Source organism: Capra hircus, chromosome 1, assembly GCF_001704415.2.
Source record: "Capra hircus breed San Clemente chromosome 1, ASM170441v1, whole genome shotgun sequence".
NCBI lineage: Eukaryota > Metazoa > Chordata > Mammalia > Artiodactyla > Bovidae > Capra > Capra hircus.
Window position 1 is genome coordinate 58,761,559 of NC_030808.1, and position 24,342 is coordinate 58,785,900.

At 41.5% G+C, this 24,342-nt stretch overlaps 1 protein-coding gene across 15 annotated transcripts in view; it reads right to left on the reverse strand.

The window, feature by feature from the left end:
• ZBTB20 (zinc finger and BTB domain containing 20) overlaps nucleotides 1-24,342 on the reverse strand; it is an 848,072-nt gene that overhangs the window by 24,755 nt on the left and 798,975 nt on the right. For 12 of the 15 annotated variants that reach the window (XM_018040121.1, XM_018039867.1, XM_018039833.1 and 9 more), the window contains 2 exons: nucleotides 24,144-24,306; nucleotides 23,573-23,760 (listed from right to left, as the gene is read on the reverse strand). In XM_018040121.1, coding sequence (XP_017895610.1) covers nucleotides 23,573-23,760; nucleotides 24,144-24,154 — 199 coding nt within the window. In that variant the 5' untranslated portion in view covers nucleotides 24,155-24,306. The remainder of the gene's footprint in view (nucleotides 1-23,572; nucleotides 23,761-24,143; nucleotides 24,307-24,342) is intronic. The other 3 variants (XM_018040637.1, XM_018040694.1, XM_018040768.1) reach the window with 1 other exon arrangement.

Genomic DNA, 24,342 nt, shown 5'->3' on the forward strand with positions numbered 1-24,342 from the left:
AGCTGGGGTACATGTGCAACTAAGGCCCCTTTCTCCCCAAATCTACATCTGTTGTCCTGCCAGATGCCTGACCTCAGTCATGTCTGTTTTACCTCTTTCCCTGGGGTAGACACTTGCTGAGTCTCTGCACCACGGGAGGTAGGGGTTGCTTGCTCACAGATTCCACCATCTAGAGCAGATGGTCCTGTATGTCCCTCCTCTCTCTATCTCCCTGGCGTCTTCACAGGGTGGCTCTGAGGAAATCACTAATGCAAGTGGGAAGCAGTAGGCAGAGCAAGACTTTCCTCTACCCTAGCTCCATCTGTTGTTGTTGTTCAGTGACTAAGTTGTATCTGTCTCTTTTGCTATCCCATGGACTGTAGCCCACCAGGGCCCTCTGTCCATGGGATTTTCCAGGCAAGAACACTGGAGTGGGTTGCCATTTCCTTCCAGGGGATCTTCCTGACCAGGGATCAAACTCATGTCTCCTGCTTGGCAGGCAGGTTCTTTCAGGTTCTTTACCCCTGAACCACCTGGGAAGCCCCCTGGCTCCATACACCTAGCATATCTCTGCTCTCACTGCCTCTGTAAGTGAGCTGTGGGAAGGTCATCACCGTTTGAGAAGGAGATGCCTCATACGCTTACCCATTCCTGGTGAGCAGGGAGTGCTTTGAGCTATCTCCCAATGAGAGTTTTCCCTGTCTTCCAGATTGTCGTAGCCTGGATTACAGGAACCATTAGCTATTCCATCTTTTTTTTTTTTTTTTATGATTGGTAACAGAATTCTTCTCCTAAAACTGAAATCAATTCTTCAATTTTTAGAAATGTGACTTTCAAACATATTTTCAGTTATATATATATATATATATATATATATATATATACATACATATATATATATATATATTTTTTTTTTTTCAGTTGCTCAGGCGGGTCTGACTCTTTGCAACCCCATGGACAGTAGCCTGCCCCAGGCTCTTCCGTCCATGGGATTTTCTAGGCAAGAGTACTGGAGTGGGTTGCCATTTCCCTCTCCAGAGAATCTTCCCGACCCAGGGATGGAACCCAGGTCTCCTGCATTGTAGACAGATGCTTTACCATCTGAGCCATATACAACCTATAAAAGTTGGGAGCACTCTGTATGAAACTTTACTGGTTATTATTTCAGATAGATGGAAATATTAAAATTACTAATGATTTTTAATTTATGATCTCAATATTTTGGTTAGGTATGTTTTGTATTACTTGAATTTTCATTCATATATTAATTCATGCATGTAATGAAACTTCATTCATTCTGGAGCACATTTTAAGTATTTAAAGGTCCTTAAGAAGCACATATATATATATACACATATGTGTGTATATATATATATATCGGAGAAGGCAATGGGACCCCACTCCAGTACTCTTGCCTGGAAAATCCCATGGGCAGAGGAGCCTGGTAGGCTACAGTCCATGGGGTCGCTAAGAGTTGGGCACCACTGAGCGACTTCACTTTCACTTTTCACTTTCATGCATTGGAGAAAGAAATGGCAACCCACCCCAGTGTTCTTGCCTGGAGAATCCCAGGGACGGGGAAGCCTAGTGGGCTGCCATCTATGGGGCTGCACAGAGTCAGACACGACTGAAGTGACTTAGCAGCAGCATATATGTATATATACCCAGGCTTCCCAGGTAGTTCAAATGGTAAAGAATCTGCCTGGGATGCAGGAGACCTGGGTTTGATCCCTGGGTCAGGAAGATCCCCTGGAGAAAGAAATGGCAGCCCACTCCACTATTCTTGCTTGGAGAATTCCATGGACAGAGGAGACTGGTGGGCTATAGTCCATGGGGTCACAAAGAGTCAGACACGACTGAGCAACTAACACTTTCACATATATAATATATACTATTCAGCCATAAAAAGAATAATATTTCGCCATTTGCAGAAACATAGATGGACTTGGAGGGCATTATACTAAGTGAAATAAGTCAGATAGAGAAGGATAAATACTGTATGAATGATTGAATAATAGTCACTCAGTCCTGTCTGATGCTCTGCGACCCCATGGACCATAGCCCACCAAGCTCCTCTTCCATGGAATTCTCCAGGCAAGAATCCTGGAGTGGGTTGCCATTTCCTTCTCCCAAATACTGTATGATATCACTTATATATGGAATACAAAAAGTACAACACACTAGTGACTATAACAGAAAAGAAGCAGACTCACAGATACAGAGAACAAACTAGTGGTTACCCACGGGGGAGGGTGGCATAGGGTGTGCGGAAGTGAGAGGTACAAACTACTGGGTGTAAGACAGGCTCCAGGACGTACTGTACAACGTGGGGAATATAGCTAATATTCTGTAAATGGAAAGTAAACTTTACAAATTGTATGTTTGTTGTTGAGTTGCTCAGTCATGTCTGACTCTTTTGACCCCATGGACTGTAGCTCGCCAGGCTCCTCTGTCCAGGGGATTTTCCAGACAAGAATACTGGAGTGGGTCACCAAGTCCTTCTCCATAAAAACTGTATAAAAAATAAAAAGTTATTCTAAAATGCATATTTCATATACTTATATAACTATAAAATCAAAGAAGGGACCAGTATCAGCATTACAGTTGTATGAATAAATGTATATACATAAATGAATAAATGAAAGTTTTGTGATGAATTAACATTAAATTTTTACTTGAAAGAGTAAAAATAAAATTAGGCCACACTTTAGCAACTATGTAGGACCTATGGTGCACTCTTCTATGTAAAATTTACCCTCACCCTCATTCAACTCCTTATTTCACTTCTATTCAGATTTCTTTTTATAGTCATATACAAATATATTTTCCTATTTATTAATGTATTGAATATTTTTTCAAGCCAACTTAAATCCTTTTAGTTATGAGGTGAGTTTATTATCAAACAATTGATCAACAAATAATTGTACATCAACTTTATGGGACCAATTATAAACATAAGTTAACACTTCATTTTGGGGTATTATCAAGCTACATACTTTATGAATTTACATACTTTGAGCATCTGATTCCAGTGGAACAAAAGACTTAAAGTTCAAATACCTTTACCCTCTTCCAGTACAAGTGGCGAAAGCTAAGTTTTAACTCTGTGAACAAAGGCATTGGATAGCTATAATCCTAGACAACATTCTGAAAGACACCTATGCCCTCATTCTAAAGCTGAAATGAAATGGCTTCTTCTTGAAGAGGGAGGACCTGCTGGGACTAAGGGAAAAAGTCAATGAAATCTGAGGTTGATGCCTTTAAATCCTCTTATGTTGTAAACCTTTTGAGACACCTTTAGGGGTTGGATTCCACCCCGCCCCCCCAAAGCTCTTTCCTTACAAATTTAGCTGCTGCCCTATTGTAACCTTTTCCTTTGTTCACTAAACCTGAGGAACAAAAACACAGAGATACTGCATCTGTGGGTGGGATAAAAAAATGAACAAAAGGATCTACTTAAATTCACAAAGTATGCAGTCTGAACTTGGCTTTGACAGAAGGGTCTATATATTCAAATGCATAGCTAATAAGTCCTTTATTTTGCTTCGGAGGAAACTGTACGCTTAAAAAGTGTTTCTATAAAAACCAGCATCTTTTTACTTATCTATTCCCCTTTTGATCTCTTCATCATCATATACTTAGTTTTTAGAGGAAAAACAAAATTTTAACTGCAGTGACTTGAGGTACTCCTTTGAAAAATATCATCAACTGGTGACGAAGTATAGTTAGGTAAGAAATTAATTTTTCCACTTTGGGAAAACTTTTATCTGAACTTCAATAAGGGAGAAAACAGAACCCTACAGTGTCATTTTACAAAAGCTTTTTGACTAAAATAATCACAGAGCGCCTCAATTCACAAAACTTCCTCTGCCGCTCACTGTTCTGAGACTGCTTTCGAAGCAGACATTCAGATTCATGCTCTCTTTGCTTGTGTCTCCCTAGAAAAAAATAAGCTGCTTTCATTGTGACAACCAGTTTTTAAGCATTGCTCTCTGTTGGCAGGAGATGGATAAACTTTTTCGGTATGGAAAGTGTGGACTGGAGCCATGAAAGACTGTTCTGAGGAATGAAGGCCTTCTACCATGTGGAAGACCCGCATTCAATCCCTGGATCAGGAAGATCCCTTAGAGAAGGAAATGGCAACCCACTCCAGTGGGATTCTTGCCTGGAGAATCCCATGGACAGAGGAGCTTGATGGGCTACGATCCATGGGGTTGCAAAGAGTTGGACATGACTGACATACAGCATACAGCTTCTCAAAGTAACAAGGAAAAGCCAAGGAAAGAGGTAAATTTGTTTTGCTGGATAACTGATTAAGACAGAATGGAGGTGATTTGATGTGGGCCAGTTTAAGAAAGTAGCAGAAACTACATCTCAACAGCCCACCTAGGGTAATAGATTATAAAAGCAGGCACAGGATTTCCTTAAGAAAAAATAAGATGTAAGTTCCTTTTTGGCTCATGCTGAGATGAAGAAGAGTCTAAATAAACATTGTTAGAACTTAAAAACTTGGAAAGCACTGGTAAGTAAGTGAAGTGGAAGGTATAATTTGCGATTATTCTAATTAGGAGTAAGGTACTATATTTTAATCTTATTTTTATGATATTCTTGATTGTATCTTTTATATAATATTTTATTATATTGTTTACATATTATAGGATAAAAGATATTAAGCTGTTTAAGAGTCTTCTATTGCTAGGTAACATTTTAATTATCTTGACTTATTTCACCAATTTGATTTGATCTTATTTTCTCATTTTTCCCCAGATAAAATCTCTGCATGAATTCAAGAAGCTGTGTGTTAGTTGCTCAGTGGAGTCCAACTCTTTATGACCCTGTAGACTAGACTGTATGTAGCCTGCCAGGCTCCTCTGTCCATGGGACTCTCCAGGCAAGAATACTGGAGGGGGTTGCCATTCCCTTCTCCGGGGCATCTTCCCAACTCAGGGACTGAACCCGTGTCTCCTGCATTTGCAAATATCTTGATGTAGCACATTCATTCATTCTTAATTCTCTTCTGCTGCTGAATTTGTCCCGAGTCCTAAGATTATTGTGCTTTCTCTACTTAACAAATCTTAGCTACCATTTGAGAACCCAATTCAAAATTTTTTCTTTTCTGTGGAGCTGTCTGTGATTACTGAACTCCATCCTGAGTTCTTTCTTTTCCTAGTTCCCACTGATGGTGAGGTAAGAAACTGAAACACTAATTTCTATTTTTTAATGGAACTATAAAACTTTCACAATAATAAGGCAATTAAGAAAGACCAAGTCTTGCCCTCATTTCTGGGCTCCCTTGGTAGTTGTTGCTTCTGAGCCCAAACTTCCCCTCAAATGAGGAAGGTGCCAAATGTGAGGTACATGACTCCAGTTGGGTTGACTGCTTGGCGTACTTTTGGAGGCTAGAAATAAAAAGGCACTCACTTGGGAGGGACAATGATGATTTTGGGCTGGGCCCATACTAAGTAGTAAAGACCATGACTACAGCAGTGCTGGGCAGTCAGATGGACCAGTCAAACTGGCAACTTCGTTAGGTAGACAAGTAATACTGATGATGAAGACTATTATAGACTAAGACTCTGACCCCTCCCTAGATTTCATGAGTCTTGTACAAGTCTAGAGAAGGGAAGGAAGCCCTGAAACGTGACTAACCTTACTAATAGGGACCTTGGTTTAATTTTCTATAGAAAAGTAAGGAAACATTTCTTGTACCTCAACGTTGTAGGATAGATCAGAACTTTCTCATAGTCCTTAAGAGTATGCCATTGATTATTATGTCTTCATTTTTCTTCATTTGTGCCTGACTTCTATGAGAGGGCTTCCCGGATAGCTCAGCTGGTAAAGAATCTGCCAGCAATGCAGGAGACCCGGGTTTGATCCTGGGTCAGGAAGTTCCCCTGGAGAAGGGATCGGCTTCCCATTCCAGTTTTCTTGGGCTCCCCTGGGGACTCAGATGGTAAAAAATCCACCTGCATGTGGGAGGCCTGGGTTCGATCCCTGGCTTGGGAAAATCCCCCGGAGGAGGGTATGGCAACCCACTTCAGTATTCTTGCCTGGAGAATCCCCATGGACAGAGGAGCCTGGTGGGCTATGGTCCATGTGGTCATAAAGAGTCAGATACCACAGAGCGACTAAACACATATTATATCTATAAGAAGGCTCTCAGCTTCCTGGAGGCTGGTACCTTGCCTTGTTATAACTACAGCTTCATCACAGATCATCGAATCCTCACGTTGCCCACCACACTTCTTTCCACTGAGTAGGTCTCATCTAAGCATTTGTTTGCTCATTTCTCCCCTGCATATCCCAGATGTGCTGATGACAACGTATGGGTCCTGAGGATGCCCCTTTTCTCTGAGCTGTGTCTACAGGCTCTAGGCCCAGGGCTATTTTCACCCCTGCAGTTGTGGGCAATGCTGTTCCCCCTGTCCTTTATCGCAGCACGCCTTCTCATTGGGGAAGTTCAGTGTTCAGTATGAATTCAAGCTCTAAGGCAAGTGGGTTTTTATGTGTTCACTGCATTTCCCACAATCTGTGCTCCTTCATTTGTGATTTTTGACACGTCATACCATCCACATCTCTTTGGTTCCATTACCCCCAAGAGGCAGCTCACTGGGGCCTCAAGTCATGTGAAGGTGCAGTGGAACTCAAAGCTGAGCCACACTTTGCAACTCAAAATGAGAAGAGATGGCCAATCTGTGAAGTGGTACCAAAGCGATCAGACCAAACTCCCACCACTCTTGCTTAACTTAGGGAAGCTCAACTGCTTGGTAACAGATGTTACAGAGATGATCTACCAATCAGCTTTGACAATGGGTATTTATATTTGCATAAACATTGTCAGGGATTGTTTAGAATATTTTCACTTGGTGGCCACTGGGTGTCCTCATTTACAAAGTAAATATGCAACATTTGCTGTGGGTCACCAGAGAGAATAAAAGACACTGGTTTCTCTTTGGCCTCTCGCATACCGGGTAGAAATTTATTGCTGAACTCATAACCAGGTCACATATTAGTACTGTTTAAAAACCTTCAGGTCATACTGTTAAAGTTTATAATCAAAAGTAACTTCTGCAGATTCCAGACATGAATTTACAAGGCTGGGCTTCCTTAGTAGGGGGACTGTGATCCAGCTAATAGAATGAACCCTTATTCATTTGAAAATTGGCATGGGATTTTGACTATCTGCCGAGAGAGTCAGGAGAGAGGAGTGGAGAAGGTCTTAATTTATTCTTGAAAGGAAAGAGAACACCAAATATCTCCATGGGATATTTGTTAAATTCTGTTTTTATCTCAAGTTTTCTGAAAACCAATTAAAAATAATAATGAGAAAGATAAAATATGCCCTTTGCTTGGGAAACCTGAAATAATGTGAAAAATAGTAAAATGAGCTGTGCCATATAATGGTTATCAATCATTTCATATTTAGAGACAAAGAATTAAGTTATTCCTTGGGGAACTAGTTATCCCACGTGTAAAAGAAAGATACTTGTGCTTCACAAGGAATGTTGTAGGACAAATAGACTAGGGTTCCTAAGGAGAAAGAGTATACAAGATAGATTAAGGGCATTACTAATATTCTAACTGTGGCTGAGTCACAGTTGTGTGACTTGTTCCTGATGGCAGACAGGAGTCAAGGCCAGAGCTCACGCAGCAACAAATAAACTGTTTTGGCCACACCAAGGCACTGGGTGTGACATACTGCTGGGCTATCACTTCGTGCTCCCTAAAGTGATTTTTGCATGCTTAGGATTGTCAATGCTTATATTACACACATCGTTGATGAGATTATTTCCTTGTATGGCCAAAAGGATTTCTATCTCCCCACCTTGCAAATTCTCAAACTGGAGATTCAAAACTACTACTGACTATAAGAGTACTTGCTTTCAACTAGCTGAACTTTCTCAAAAGCAAAATTAACGGTAATGTTTTTTTCACTAGTATATACCCCAGATTAATAATTATTCTCTGGCATGTCATTTCAGGATATAAATTAGCAGTATGATTCTGCGCCATAACCAATTATTTATACAGATAATATCAGGGAAACTATGAAGATCCACGAGCTAGTCACTGCCTTGCAGAGATGTTCTCTGGTCTTGCTTGGCTTTGCTTAACAGCCTTTTCTGTTTTTAAAGGACCACACAGCCATGCCTCTAGTACACCATCTGCAACTCTTAATCAGCTGTTTAAATCCTCAACAGGACACAACAGCCAGGTCACTTTCACCCTGAGTTTCTACTAAAGGATCACCATGTATTCAAAGTATAGGGAGAAGTGTCTCATTTCTTCTCATATCCTTTGATTTCTGTTCTCTGTAGCATTTTCTGGCCCTTTAATTAGTAGATTCGTTTCTGGACTACTGTAACCCTAACACGTATCTGCAGAGCCCTCCTGATTGTGTTCTACCCTAAGCCTTTCTCCTTTCAGTCTTCTCAGCCTGCTCCTTTAATTTCACTTTGAGCACTTCTCAAGGCTCGGCGAGCACCATACAGCCCAGGTCTTATCTGATGTGCCGGCGCCTGGTGTGGTCTAAGACACACTGACGTTTTGTTCTTGAAGGACGGGACTGATGTTCTGAAACCTGGACTCCAACACAAAGGAGATCATTAGCCCACTTTGAGTGTCTCTCTTCTTTCCCTCCTGCCTGGCCCGCTCCTACCCTCCCCAATACTTCCTTAGTCTTGTGTGCTGGCAGCAGATGGCAACCATATTCTGAAGCTGAGTCTGTACGAAATCGTGCCATGGAGAACAGAGTGGCTTCAAAGTTAGCTTTCTATTCAAGTGGGATGGCGGAGGCTTCTCGAGGCATGAACTCATCTCTCATTCATATAATCCTCTCTGCATTCAGCCAGGAATTTGTTTTTTGACACATCTTTCTACTGTCCAGCCAGTGGAGGGAGGGTGGGCATAGAGTTGGAGGGCCCTTTCAGCAGGAGGGCACCAGGATTCTATTCCATACCAACTGCTTGTTTCCCTGGGCCAGCTCCGTCTGCTGCAGATCACGTTACGTCCTTCCCTGGAGAGAGGCTCGGGAGCATGGGTGCCGAATGGATTTCTCAAGAACCGTATCTGCTAGACTGACACACGCTGTACTCCCTAGGCCCAGCTGAGACCTGGGAAAAGGGTGAGACCAGGAGGAGGGTGTGGGGTTGCTGAAAGCTGTGCAGGATGGTACAGTAACGGGAAGCGGGAGAGGGAAAACCTTTCCTTTTTGTTGTTTCAAGGTTTGCTGGAGCTTTTGCCTAATCATCTGTTTGAGCATCTTGAAAATAAGTGTCTATTTTCATGATATCTATCAAAAACAGGCACCAGATTATCCTACAAAGTCGACCTTAACCCTCCCATATTGCTACTCGAATCAAAACATGTAGCAGCCTACATCCAACAGAAAGTGGTTCTGTTTTCCCAGCATAAAACCAGTGGGTATCTGTGATACACTTTGTTTTGTTGGTCTGCTGAAAGAAAACAATTAGGTGAAAAATCAGTAACTCTACTTTTACAAACGCGAGAAAGTCTCACAAACACACTCTCACTTTTGCTCAGTTCTCCCTACCACATTCATTCATTCATTTATTTGTTCAATAAAGATTTGCTGAGCTCCTATTACGACTAAGCACTTCTCTGCTAGGTGCTAAGAAATCAGCAGTGAACAAGATAGAATTTCTGCCTTACCAGATTCTTCTACCCAGACAAAATAAAGAGTTAATAATTTAACTTCTGGAATATTATTTGAGGACTAGAATAATTAATTTGTCTTACCTAGTATTTCTTCTGATTCTTTCTCAAACATGTCTCTTGAAGGTCCAAACTCCTTTAACCACGAAGTTCTGTCCTGAAACTCTCTCTATTGTTATATTCATTCCTTTCTTGGATACAATGTTGAGAGTTCAGATTGCAACTGGTATCTTTTCTTTCTTTTTTTTTTTGGTAGAATTGCAACCCTGAGGATCCAGGATCATTACTTTGCAAGCTACATATGTATTTTCTCTGTAAATATTGTATCATCTAATTTGCATCTTTGGGTTCTGCTGATTAGCCATCAACATGTGATTTACGGAATACAGCATATGAGATGTACAAATCATGACTCAGTAAGTTATTATTTTAAAACTCTGACTTGGGATTTATACTGACTTGCATACAATCTGGTTAAGCATTTGATCTGCGACTATTACTAAAAGTCTTATAGCTCAAGTTCCATACCCATGTGTCTCTGGAATTCTATACTCAGCAGCAAAAGGGCTCCACAGGTGAGAGAAGCAAATGCCTGAAGTTATCTCCACCCATTACCTCAAACCACTTAGGCACCACAGGACAGGAAAGGCTCACTGGGTACAATGAACCAACAGGTCTTACTGAATTTCTCAAGACCATGTTTTTTTCCCCAACTGCTGAAAACTGCTTCAGAATGGAGGAAGGTAAGTGAGCTGAGTGATTAAGAGCAATCCTCCTTGGCACTAAAACACATTTACACTTCTAACTTTACCTCTATTTTGATTTATTTCAAAATACTCTGAAGCCATCAGGAAGACCGCCTTTCAAAAAGATAATAGATGCATTTCTTTAGTTGTAAATGTGTCGTTTCAGAAGGGGCCCTCTCCTCTCTCTGACATGGCAGCACAGCAGTGTGCCCATTCTCAGGACCTGATGCTTTGGCCTCTTCGGGTAATAGGGCCGGGAGATGGACAGTGAAAAGATGAACAGTGAAAAGCACAGGAGGGACAGCCATGGGTTCCACAATGCACTCTGAGGACAGATTATACACGCATCCACTCTCCATAATTTGAAAGTATCTCACAGATTAGAATATACATGAGGACAAGAAAGAACACAGTAGCTTAATACTACACTATAATGTAAATAATAGGCTAAACCTTTCCAAGTCCATAAAAAAAGATTCAGGAACTTTTTTTTTTAAACTTCTCTGAGCCAGTTTCCTTATATGTAAAATGGAGTGTTTTGTAAGAGTGATATGTATTTGACACAAAGTAGATGCTTAGTTGTATTATTCTCTTCCAATATTTAGAAAAACACAAGAAAAACAGGGGAATAAAAGCAGGAAAAAAGATGATGGAGAAGCTTCCTTGTCTGCCCAGGCCTGAATCTCAGAAGGGACAAGGAGAGGGGCATGGCCCTTTCCTGAAGTGGAGAGTAGACCCTCCTACAGACCCAGGGCTTCTGTCTCAGTCACTCTCAGCAGGAGGGAGGGATGGAAAACTTGCTACAAGCTTCACTTCTGTTGCATCACTTTGAGTCCATATTTATTTAATAATTTAAAACCCTTACACTATAAGCAAATGCTCAGATTCACTGAGCACTGTCTGGTCTGTTCTAGGGGCTTCCATATAGCACTCCCTAACCCTTATACTAACGCTGCAAGGTAGACATTATTGCCATTCTCATCATGCACTCGAGGACACGGAAACATAGGGAGGTTAACCAGAGGCACGTAAACTTCATGTATAGGCTGAAGCCCACAGGTAAAAGGGTAAACCAGCCAGGCCGTGGGGTGAGAGCAACACAGGGTCACACCCTTAGTTCATCATCAACATGTTCAGGAAACAGCTTTCGAAGTCTGTCAGCATACCTGCCCGTCCCCTGCGGGCACGCTGAGAACCCATGTCGGACTTTCTCCTTTGAATCTTGGTTTCCTTTTAGGGGGCGGGTTTGAGGACACAGGTTCTGACTGGGGTTCATCTTGGGGAAGTGCCTCTTGCCTTCTTTTAGTTCCTGACACCAGTCTACGGAAAGTTACACGCTGGTGTCCACATTGGCCTGCATCTGTGTGCCTATCTTCTTAGGGAGGTCATAGACTCTGAGAGGCAGGCGCAGTCATGGTGCCGGTGGAGCACCCGAGGCCTCCACATCAGGAACTCCTCCTCTGGAGGGCAATGCTGCATGCGTGCCAAGTCACTTCAGTCGCATCCTACTCTGTGACCTCCTGGACCTTAACCTGCCAGGCTCCTCTGCCCATGGGATTCTCCAGGCAAGAATACTGGAGTAGGTTGCCCATGCCCTCCTCCAGGGGATCGTCCCGATCCAGGGATCCAACCTGCGTCTCCTGCATTGCAGGCAGATTCTTTACCATCTGAGCCACGAGCGAAGCCTGGAGAGAGAGGTTACCCTCTGCTTAGAGTGAAAGTGAAAGTCGCTCAGTCATGTCCAACTCTTTGCTACCCCATGGATAGTCCATGGAATTCTCCAGGCCAGAATACTGGGGTGGATAGCCTTTCCCTTCTCCAGGGGATCTTCCCAGCCCAGGGATCAAACCCATGTCTCCTACATTGCAGGCGGATTCTTTACCAGCTGAACCACAAGGGAAGCCCAAGAACAATGGAGTGGGTAGCCTATCTCTTCTCCAGCGGATCTTCCTGACACAGGAATTGAACCTGGGGTTTCCTGCATTGCAGGCAGATTCTTTACCAACAGAGCTATCAGGGAAGCTCTACTCTCTGCTTAAAGCCTCAGCGCATTGTCACTACTGGAGGACATCAAGGCTGCGGAGGAATGCTGCTCAGCCTGTCAGCCAAGGTGTATGAGGCTGCTTCAATTACCACTCTGGAACCTGAAGTCAGGAATAAAATGGAATAGGCTAGATTTAGGGATTTTTTTTTCTTCAAATTAGAAACAAAAACCCAAAAAACAAAAACCCAGGCCCACTGGAAAAACCTATGATATTTCCCTGAAAAAAAAAAAAAAAAAGGTAGACTTCCTCTTCCATGGGGTTAAGTTCTCAGAGTTGAAGTTCAGAATTTGCAAGTGCATTTTCCATAAGATGTGGGATTACACCCTGTAGCTCAAATTTATATACACTTTCTTTTCATTATCACCTTTATATCCAAGTAGCAGTTGAGATATGAGGCAAAGAGACAATAAGTGATTATACAGGAAAGGAAATGATTACGGCAGAAAACGAATGGCAAAGTTAATTTAGTCACCGCTTCTTGAAACTCTTTATATGGTATTCTACGTGCCACATCAAGCTTTCTTAAAAATTATGTCTGCCCTCATCTAAGACTGCATGAGATTTTGGTGTAAAATTGATAACATGAACCTAGCTAAAACCACTGAGGATAAATGAGTCAGGGAGAATTCTTTTCTGGAGGTGGAGAGGAAAGGAAAACCTCCTCAAGGTCCATGTTGACGTCAACTATGAATTCATTGTTCCCTGTGAAACTATAAAAGCCCGTACTCAAAATTCCTCCATGTGGCTGTTTGTATAATTTCTAGTAGCGATAAAATAATTTTCTTACTTAGTTTTACAGTAATTTAATAGCAGAGCAAAATAACATTTCATTTAGTTGTTTCCAGAGCACCACCCTGAAGTAGGAGGAATTGCAGATACTTTGTTTCCAGGGGACTGTGGCCTTAGGGAAGTCTTTAACCATCAAAGAGAACAATAAGCCTAAGTAAACAAGTTAAGCACGACCCACAAAATAATGAACTTGACGATGTCTGTGACAGTGAGAGAGTACATGAGAACAACACACAGGCTTGTTGTTTGTAACTACTTGAATGGGATCTATCGTGAAAGACAGCCACAGAATGTGGCATTTTAAAAACGGATTATGATTTGAAGTAACTTGTTTTAAAAGTTTTTAGAAAATTGAAAGGCTCAAAGGACATAATACCTGTCCTCTACCTAATGCTCAGAGATTACTGAGGGTTAGTGAATATTTGTGAAGTCATCCAAAGAGGATGTAACAATTCTTGCAAAACATTAGTTCTTATTAGCTACAGGGAAGAGAAAGAATTAGAGAAAGAATTAATGTAATAAAATTACTGATTCTTTGGGCTTGGGTAGTGATTTCAAATTTCCTTTACATACATTTATCATCCCAATTGCCCTGTAAAATGAGAGATCTAATTCTCTCACCTTGCCTATTTAATTGCAGAGTCTCCCTTAACACTGGTTTTTATTTTTTGGTCTATAAATGGGCTTGGGGCTGCTGTATCATAAAAATATTCATACCCTGCTTTTGCATTAGCTGTTCATTATTTCTTTTTAAAGTACTAAGTTTAAAAAAAAAAAAACTGGCTCATAATTGTTGCTTTCCTATTCAATTCTGTTTGCTCCTGAACCCTTCTGTATGGTGTTTCGTGACACATCTGACTCTTCTCTCTCGGCAGCCTCCAGGAAGCTACCCATCCTCCTTGTCTGAGCACCCAGCACCACTGACCCTTCTTCTACCTGGTGGTCTCTCTCAATTGTCCTGCTTTCCAAATTTCCCTTACATATATTTTTGTATATATGCTATGTCTTAGACCATCTTTTCTTTCCCTCCTTTGAGGGTTCACCATTTTCTTTCTCTTTCTTATCATGCAATGTATAAATATTTCTCAAGGTTCTATTTTCTTTTTTCTTTTTTTCTCTCAACTAAATCTTTTTCGAATTTACTTCACATTCATGACTTAAAGTATGGCTTTTGTCGCATTTTTTTTTTTTTTTTTTTTTTTTTTTTTTTTTTTTTTCTGATGTCTTTTTTTTTTTCTGTCTTTCTTTTATTCTTTTATTCTCAATATATAATTATATTCTCTACAGGATCTTTCTAATCGTTTCTTTTCACATTTCTTCACATTGACCAGGACATTCACACTAGATTGTTAAATTGATTTATTCTGTTTGCTGCTTCTATCATTCAGTGGTCCACTCTGCACCTCATAACAGCAGCCCCCTTCCTGGGATCCCGCAACACTGGAGTGGGTTGCCATTTCCTTCTCCAATGCATGAAAGTGAAAAGTGAAAGTGAAGACGCTCAGTCATCTAGTTACTTCTTTTTCATCTTCTCTCTTTGATTTCTTAGAACTATCTTTGATGATTTCTTCTCTCTTATCTTGGAGAGGGCGATGGCACCCCACTCCAGTACTCTTGCCTGGAAAATCCCATGGATGGAGGAGCCTGGCAGGCTGCAGTCCATGGGGTCGTGAAGAGTCGGACACGACTGAACGACTTCACTTTCACTTTTCATTTGCATGCATTGGAGAGAGCTGCCCACCCTCATCCATAAAGTCTGTTGAGTCTAGGTCCTCCCCATGCCCCTTTCACCAGCCCCCTCAGGTAACCAATAATCTGAACTGCTGACAAAGCCTCCTGGGCCCTGTGTTCTCTCTAGTCACCTTCTTCCATGTACAAGCATGTTCCGCATCCCTGCTGCTAGATTAGATCTTCCCAAAGCAAAGGCCAGGTCATGGCAACCCCTTACCTAAAACCCCGCCACAGCTTTGCCCCAGAATGCAAACACCTTATACCTTTTCCTAATGCCTCACCACCAATAAAATTCTGTTCATCCTTCAAGGGAGCTCAAATGGAACCTTTCCTGATAAATTAAACTGGAAGTTAATGTTAACTGGATTATAATATATTTTGTGAACTTTCTAACTTCTAAGATAATGGTGATTTGAGGGTATGGACTAAGAATTCTTGGTTGCAGGGTCTGTTTGTCTCCACTTATCTGCCTCTGCAGAACTCACTGTAGTGCCAGACACCTAAGATGTATTCTACACATGGTTGCCAAGCCAGTGAATTGAGTGAATAGATGCTCTGGTGCATCCAGGTATATAGGGACATAGCTTTAACCACCCTGCAGGGCAGTTGGTGTGAATATGTCTAAACTTTTCCATGAGACTCTAAGGCTCTGAGCAAAGGGCTCCAGTTTATATTGAAAAGCTGTATCCTGTCTGATGCCTAGGCTTGATCCTCTACATTGAAAGCATTCAGTAAATTGATGGATGAATAGTGCTGACTCCTTGTGATTCAGAAAATGTAAGTTCTCTTATTCGCAGACTCAGTAACAGGCAACACAGTATGGTGAGGATGGAAGGAGTGAGATTATATGTCTGACTCTTCTACTTACTATATTGAGAACCCTTTGGTATGGCCTTTGTTCTCTTTGGACCTCAGTTTCCCCATGTGTATAATAATAGGTTTAGACCAGCTTAACTTTACTCTCTTTCAATGCTGATAAAAAGTTCTAACTGCAATACGTTCCTTAGAGAGAACAAAAGATGTAGGAGCCAAAGAAAAGCTAAAAAAAAAGCAGCTGTGCTTATTCAGCCCATGTAGTAATGAGAGGTTTTACTATGGTACCTGGTATGAAGTGATTGGTTGAAGGATCTGACTTGAAATTACCTTCGAGCAAGGAATTCCTAGACTCCTCATGCATGCTCTCAGCTGATCACATATCTGTCTCTGAAGACAGCACCACATTCTTTTAAGTCAGCATGTGAGAAGCCCTGACAGATATGAAGGAACACTAATTTTATATAATGAAATTTGCCACGAGTAGAGGAAGCACATATGAAACTGTCACCAGCGGCTGCAGATAAAAATTAAAGATATGCTCCAGCAAGATAAGAGATGGCAAAATGAAGAATGGAACCCTGAAGATCAGCAGTCAGCTTTGACAATTACACATGGACAATCACAAGAACATTCACGTAGTATCTGGCAGAGTGAAAGGCATGGTGTGACTCAGAGCAATGGGCCAGAGGACCAGATTTGCCAAGGGACTGATTGCTACAGTCTGGAGGGACCACGAGTCAGTGACTGAGTTCCAGCAAGGCACTTCTAGAGGACTCTGTGCCTCCTGGAAGGAACCTCTTAATATGAAAAGTTATTTTGAACCATTTCATCAAATTATCTCTAGATGCTGCCTAATATTTGCCCACATCGACTGATCTCATGCAAAGAAAGGCACTTTTACCCATTAGAAAATAAGTGGTGTCTTGCTTTCTTATTTATCTGGAAAGCAAATGTCTCCAAAGGAACATGCAGTTCAGCCCAGCTGACTTTTAATGACAGGCAGTGTGACTCAAATACAGACTGTCCTGTGAGTTTACATTAAAATGAGGCAAACTGTAAGCAAGTCTGAGTCTGGTGACTGAACGCTCTGTTTGCTGAGAACACCATGCTCTTTCTGCGCCTCTGTGGTTTTGCTTCTGTCCCTTCTGGCTGTAAGGCCGTTCACTCCCTCCGCTGCTTTACATACACCTACTTCCTGATCCAGGGCTAATGTCACCTTTCTTGAGAAGCCCTTCCCACTGCTTCAGGGGCCTGGGGGCTTTTTGTGCATTGTCAGACACTTCCATATGGTAATCGCCTGTCCCTTGCACAGGTTTAAAAGTTGGTGAAAGTGTGTGGGAACACCACGAGTTCCTAAAGTTTGGGGACAGTATTTTGTCTGTATCTTCAGCCCTGGTCCCTAGCTGAGGTCTTGGCACAGACGCAGGGGTTTGACAGCATTTAATGTGTGACTGAACGGAAGAAGGCAGGAGTGAACGAGGTAAGAGTGACTTCCAGAAGTTACTGCATCAAGTGGCCATGGAAGATATCCAGTTACATTAGCATTGTAGGGAAAGGATAATTTTTATTAAAAAGAGGGATAATTTTATAAAAAGTAGATTATGACATGAAACTCCAAGATATATAATTAAAAAAAATAAAGGTATCCCCAGATATACTATGTGGAAACTCTAGAAAATCAGAGCAAATAAAAATTAACTGGCCTTCTAATGTATAAGTGTGGGATTAAGAACTGAAACCTCTAAATAAGAGGGTATCAAAGGTAATAAAAATAATTCCAAAGAAATTATGTGTCAATTAATTCAGAGAAGGAAAGAAGGGAAAGGCTATCTTTAAAGAAATGAACCCACACATAATAAGTAAAAGGTTTACTTTGTTAATGAAATAGCAGGAAAAACAAGTTTAAACTGTTGGTGATGAAAAGGTAAATATATAATTCTTTATAGGAAGTAGAATAAAGAGAAATGTGAGACACTTGGGATAATGAGAGCATTTAGTTACATCAAAGATGTTCTATTTACTGTTTAACTGATATGGAATCTTATTAGAAAATTAATAGAAAGCCATAAGATAATAAAGATCTGTAGTGACTTACTTCATCCCATTTTGGCTCTATTTCTTCTGCAAATTAGTGTGACCCCAAAATGTTTTCAGGATTGTCCAACTTGTCCTAAATTCCATAAATAAACTCTTTCAGAGGATGCTGTTTTTTGCCATGTCTCTATTACAGCTCTTCACAGATGGACCATTTTTGTCCTTCCAAAGTCTAAGAATAACTCTTTCAGTTATCAAGACATACCAAAACCCAGTTCAGCTGCTCCTGTGGGATTCCAGTTAGTTTAGACACATCTGCTGAGATACACGCATCTGAATCCAAATGAAGCTTTTGTTTGATGATACATTTTGAACATTTACGAAGGTTTTTTGGGGGCCAAAATGTTTTTCATTTTTTTGGCACTCCAAACAGAGATCTTCAGTTATAAACACTGCCTTCTGAGCACCTCCAGCAGAAATCCAATCTTTTCATGCGAACAGGTGCCTCAGGAAGTTTTTGGAATGCTTTACACTGAATCAGCTTTCTGATTGGAAACTTTCTGAACACGCAGTCAAATTTGCCAAAGAGACCTTCAAACTTGCATGAGTAGTTTTCACTCATCCAGACATACATTCACACGTACAGACAGCCCTAGTGAAAGCAAGTCAGAGCTCTGTAAAACTGAAGTCTTTCTCTTAAAGGTTAAATACGACACACAACCAAACTAAACAAAAGGAATAAATACATGACAGGAGAGATAATGAATAAACAACAAGAACCTCTGTTCAACTTCTCCATAAGCATGTTCCCCTTAAATTTACTTTACCTGAGAGTTTAGATGACACATCCCTTCAGTAAAAATCCACCCTAGTTTCAAATACTGTTCCAAACATTTGTGTTCTTAAAGACTGTGGCTGGGGGGGGGGGGGGGGAGGTGGCGGGGGATGGCTACTAATTCTTTTCACTGGCAAACCTGTTCAAACAGTTCTTTTTGAAACACTTCCTTCTCTAACACAAATAGGTCAGCCAGATTCAAATCTGAAGGAATGAAAAACTACTCTCTAAATCAAGAGTTCTTTGGAAAAACTTCTATTTTACCTGAGTCCCTACAACTTTTCTTTTCCAGTTTGAATATAAACTGAAAAGCTGTTACAGAGTAAGACAACTTTTGAAGCCTTACGCCTGAACAATTACAGAGGAAAATCACTTCCCCACTGGGCATGCCCGGAATTCAGGGGAAATCTGCTTTCAAGTTTGTCTGATGGCCCTGGACCAGATGCTCCAAGGTGGCCAGAAACCTTTGTCTACACCCACTTAGCAGATTTCTGGCTCTTTATCAGGAACTAAGAGGTTTATTTGCAGAAATGAATCATTTCCTTCAAAATATCCTTTACCTTATTTACATGCTTGCATATTCCTTCCATTTTGTTTTCCCCCTACAGCTTTACTAAGGGAATTAATTATCTAGAAGAACAGGAACATACAGTAAGTACATCTGAGATACAGGATGAGACACAGTATGTCATCTATTAGGCCTGGCTAAGACCAGCAGCTGATGCTAAATGGGAAGGAACATGCACCAAATGTTTTTTAATCACAAAGTTAGTAATTAATTGCTCTTTAAAATACATTTTATGCTTCTTTCTGTCTGTGTACATGAAATACACATTTATTACATGCCAAAAATTACAACATTATGGTTTAAATGTGACTGGCACGGAAGTCCGGAAATCAGAGTTAATGTTCCCACAGCAACTTTAATTCTGTCCGTGTGCACATGTAGAGCTCTAATCGTCTTCCGTTCCAGGATAATATGTATAGATGGTTTGGGAAGGGCAGCTCAAGACCCATATCCTCAACTGTAGTTACTGGAAAAAAACAAAGGATAAAAGCTGTGCTCCTGTCCACGTACGTGGATAAAAAACAATGTCCCCGCGCCGGGTGTTGTGTAATCCGGGAACGAAAGAATCCGCTGTGATGTTGGCACTCAAGGGGACAGTTTCTGTTGCTGTGGGAACCTGAACTTTGCATTTCCTGACTTTGGGGTAATTAAAATGTCAGCCTTAATGTGGCATTAATGGAGTTTGTCATAAAGAAATCCTCTTTGTTTTGTTCTCATAAAAAATTGCTTAAAAGTTCATAATGAACCAAGTGTACTAAAATCTTCAGTCTGGGGGACTGACGCAAAGGTTTGGGAGGGGGTAAGGCCAAGGGAGGCAGACGGCCTGAGGGAGCAAAGGAAGAGACCACCCGGCTCCTCCCTCAACAGTGCTCAGCCCCTCAAGATTCCTGCTACCTACAGGGCTAAAGTTAAACCCGCCCACACAACAGTTTGGTAATGTGTAAAGGTTAAATTAAAAATAAATAAAAACTGTTAATGCATAAGTGCATCTTGGCAAGGACACAAAAAATGAGACAATCTGATGAGGCCAGTGCGAGACACGAGAAGGTAAGTAACCACAGATGTCAGCTTCCAACAAAAACAAAGACATCAAACTACGTCCTTCCAAAGTAGGGAGGCGGCTAAAGGGGGTGGGGGAAATCGCTCCTCCATCTGGAGGAAGACAAAATGCAAGTGCCTGTCACGTGTACATGACTGAGACGTGCTAGGCTTGACAGTTGTCAGGAAAGGTTTTCCTGGGAAGAGCTCCGACGGCTCTCCTGCCTTGGTTCAGCCCGGCTTCTAGGTTTACATGGAGTGTTTACATGGAGAGCCTGGCTCCGCCCATCCTCAGCCTACGCAGGGGGAACTGTTCCGCCAGACGCCTAGGGGCTCCATGCCCTTTGCATTCCGAAGCGCATCTTAATGGCTCCCATCACCACCATCTGCACTTGTTTGCCAGGAGATTGTTAGCAGTGGGGAGGAGGTGACACTCTAAGGGGTGGGGGGGAATATTTCTAGGTGATCATAGTGGGCACACTGGCAAGCAGCACGTGTTTCAGTAGTGATATTAACCTCATCACTTCACCAAGGAAAGCAGTTCTCAGCCATATTCCCTCTTGCTTTGACTTTTACTGGAATCTTTAGCTGGATTTGAAGTGGCTCAGCAGGTTAAATAGCCATCTGAGAATTTCAGAGGTCACACTTGCCCTTTTTTGCTCCAAAATACGGGCTGTGTTTTTTAGAGGTAACAGCACCATGGGTTGCCCACTCTGACCAGTTCATACGCAGAAGTGACTTTGCATTCATGGGGATGCTTATCCATCGTGTTCCTGTCACCAGTATGAGTAGTTGCACATTTTCAAGAAACCTGTTTCGAGCCAGGAATACGATCTCCAGGCTCGGAACAGAGAATTCAGGCTGCTCACAGTGACGGCAAATCCACAAACATCCCCCTCTCTCCTCCCCCTAATTATCAAGCATTCATCTATATGGGTGTCCATTTTCTCAGTTTTCTCATCTGTAAATTGGGAAGAATTATAATGACTGACAGAAAATGGTCATTAAGCCATACCTAAGAATAATTTTGCTAAACACATGACAAATAAAAAGGTGCTATAAAAATTCAGGCACTTGCAAACACTTAGAACACCACATACTGGTGGAATGTTTCTGAAGTTAAAGATACTAACAAGTCAAGGGCACTATTTTTAAATGCCCCAAATCTGTTAGTTCTAAATAGAAACTGAATATTTTACCTTAGAGAAATTAGGCTTTTAAATTAATCTATGGTAAGAATGACATTTGAAAGTAAAAAAAAAAAAAATTCTCTTGAATGCAAGAAGAGCATCCAAAAATTTTAACAGCTTAAAATAAATCTCTTTCCTGTCTTCTCTCAAGCAATCTCCAAATGGACAGATTTCTGTGAATCTTTCCTCAAAACAATTTTCTTCTAAGTGTAGGCTCAAATCAGGACAAACTACAATCCAAATATATTTGGCGAAAAGTATAATCAATTTAAACAACAGGTTGGAGCAGAAAAGACCTACACATCTTAATGGCAAAATCAGAATGACTTTCTGAACAGCTGGAGATTAGGTTTCTCCTCCCTATTTGTTCCCCTTCCAATGGCATTCAGACCTAACTGAGCTCAGATCCACTAGCTTCCTCAGGGTCACCAAGGGGCTGCTCCTTGTACATATTTCATGTTAATGCCACGGGCAGGCCAAAGAATGCTTATGGTAAAGTATAATCAACAGCCCAGTGCTGTTTCTTTTCCATTCGGCAAAACATTCATTTGGCTGTAACGGGATTTCTGGGCTAAGGCCGTTCTATGTAATCTTCCCCATAAGCTGTGGCAGATAGCCAGACGTTGGAGGCTTGCATGCAGGAGCTCCAGGCCCTTCTCCACAGGAACAGGCTACCTTCCTGGTAGGTAGGGACAGTGCGCACATGTCTATGGGCACCGTGCCATGCTATTTTCCAATTCTTCCTGTAATTACTATTAGGCTGGAGACTGCCAGGCAAGAAGGCCAAGAATGTTACTATTTTGACGGTCCACTGAACACAGTCCCCACTTCTGACCCCCAAGTTTCTCTATGGAATTAGCAGCTTGGTACAATGCACACAGGTTGCAGAGACTTGGCTCTTGTTATTTCTCGTTTCGTTCTCTTGCGACAGCTGAAGTGTGGTCTCAGCTCGGTCATGAGCAGAACAAGGTGGGGTCCCTTTATCTAGAGGCTATTATGATGAAGAAAGCACAGAATGGAATGTCCCAGCTTCATTCACCTCTCGCCCTTTCTGCGAAGTTTTATGTTTGCTTTGTCAGAAAAATAACAATAGGAGATTTAGAATCTCATTTCCTAATTAATAATTTTTGCTTTGTGGACAGGATAAATGGAGTTCTTTTTTGAAAAGAAAACTTTCTTGGTCTTAGCTTAATCCAAAGAAGAAGACTCCAGCTTTCTGCCTGACATCACTGTGGAGGTCAGTTCTGAATAGCTGTTGGAATAAAAGGAATATTCTTTCCCAATGGACTCCAAGTTATCCTACCCCCTTCCATCGTCAACACACGTGTTGCTCTCTCTCTGAAAAACTGAGCTATGTTTCAGAAAGAGAAAATATCTTCTAAACGTGATTTATCAACTTTCTTAAAATAGAATTTGAAGAAGTGACACTCAGATTAGTGGGAAGACAGCGAAAATAAACAGCAATGGAGTGATTTCAATAGCGACAATCTCATTAAGCTGCCCATTTCCAAATTTAGCCCGTAGGCAGTTTTTTTAATTAAAAAATATTTTTAACCTGAGTTCTTATTGGCTACGTGAAGTCTGGGTGGCTTCTGAATTCTTGGAAGCCATTCTCTTTTCTTCTGTAAATTTATGCTGTCCTTTAACCACTTCAAAATAAATTAAAAACTGGAAAGAGAAATTCAGCCAAGCTACAATAACTAATGCAAAGCTGACTTGTGTTATGTAATTTCAAAATGGAAGTTTCCTTTTGAGGTCCATATTTGGTCGCTGAATTTCGTCATGGTGGAAGTACCAGTATTCAGATCACAGGGACAAAAGAATAATTAGAAAATAGCAACAGGGCTTCTGCTTTTGAGTTAATGTTATGAAAGAGAATGCGGTTCATGTAATTAATCCGCCTTTTGAGGCCAAATGGCTGGTCACCTGGTTTTAAAACACACTCTAGCTTTGAAAATATAGATGTTGGCTGACTCAAAATGGTGGCAAGTTACTTTTGGCTACTTTGGAAGACCGAATGGAAACAGCTTGCTCTGAATGCAGAAAAGCCCGAACCCGGCGGGGAGAAGCCTGCTCCGAGAACCGTGAAGACACCATCACCTCAGTGGTGCAAGTGGTGTACTCACAGTCAGATGACCCGGGATGAGCGTGCGAGTTTGTCAGTGAATGTGTTGAGTGGATGAGGGCTGGGCCTGGAGACAAAACAGCTTCAAAGTTCAGGCAGGGAAGGCCCGGCTTGGCGCTGGATCCACCCGGCTGAGTAATCTCATTCTCCTCAGATGCCTTCTGGTTTTCAGCTGTCTTGGGTTTCTTCCTGAAAATAAACAAAGGGCCCTTTGAAGGAACTGACTGCATATTTGGGAAAAGGCATTTTTAGAATCTGTTAAAGATAACTTGATTTTTTTTTTTTCTGAGGGGGGATGGGAAGGAGTCCAGTATGTCCCTTGTTTTAAAACAAGCTGATTCTTGTTTTTTTTTTTTTTTTCCCTCCAGTAATGGCCTAACTGGGAACACATGAAAGCATATGGGCCAAGCAAACAGCGCCACATTTGGACTCTGTTGGCTGCATAAAAAGACCCTGTCCCAGAACTTTAGACAGCTTGAGCTACGTATGGCTGACATTATCCAAGAAAGCATCCTTTCTTCCCCCCGTAAGAGTTTTAACATGGTCTGGAAAAATACTAGTGGAGGCTTTACCGTTCTAGCATTTGTCAGGAAGCTTAGACAGGACCCGTGGAGTAATGGGAGGAGCACTGGGCTGGGAGTCAGGAGACTTGAGCTATGGTACTAGCTGTGCCTCTAACTTGCTGTGTGGCACTTGGGCACCTCACTTCACCTCTCTGGGCTTCAGTTTCCTCATCTGTAAAATAAAGGGCTTGGATTAGAAGGCCTTAAA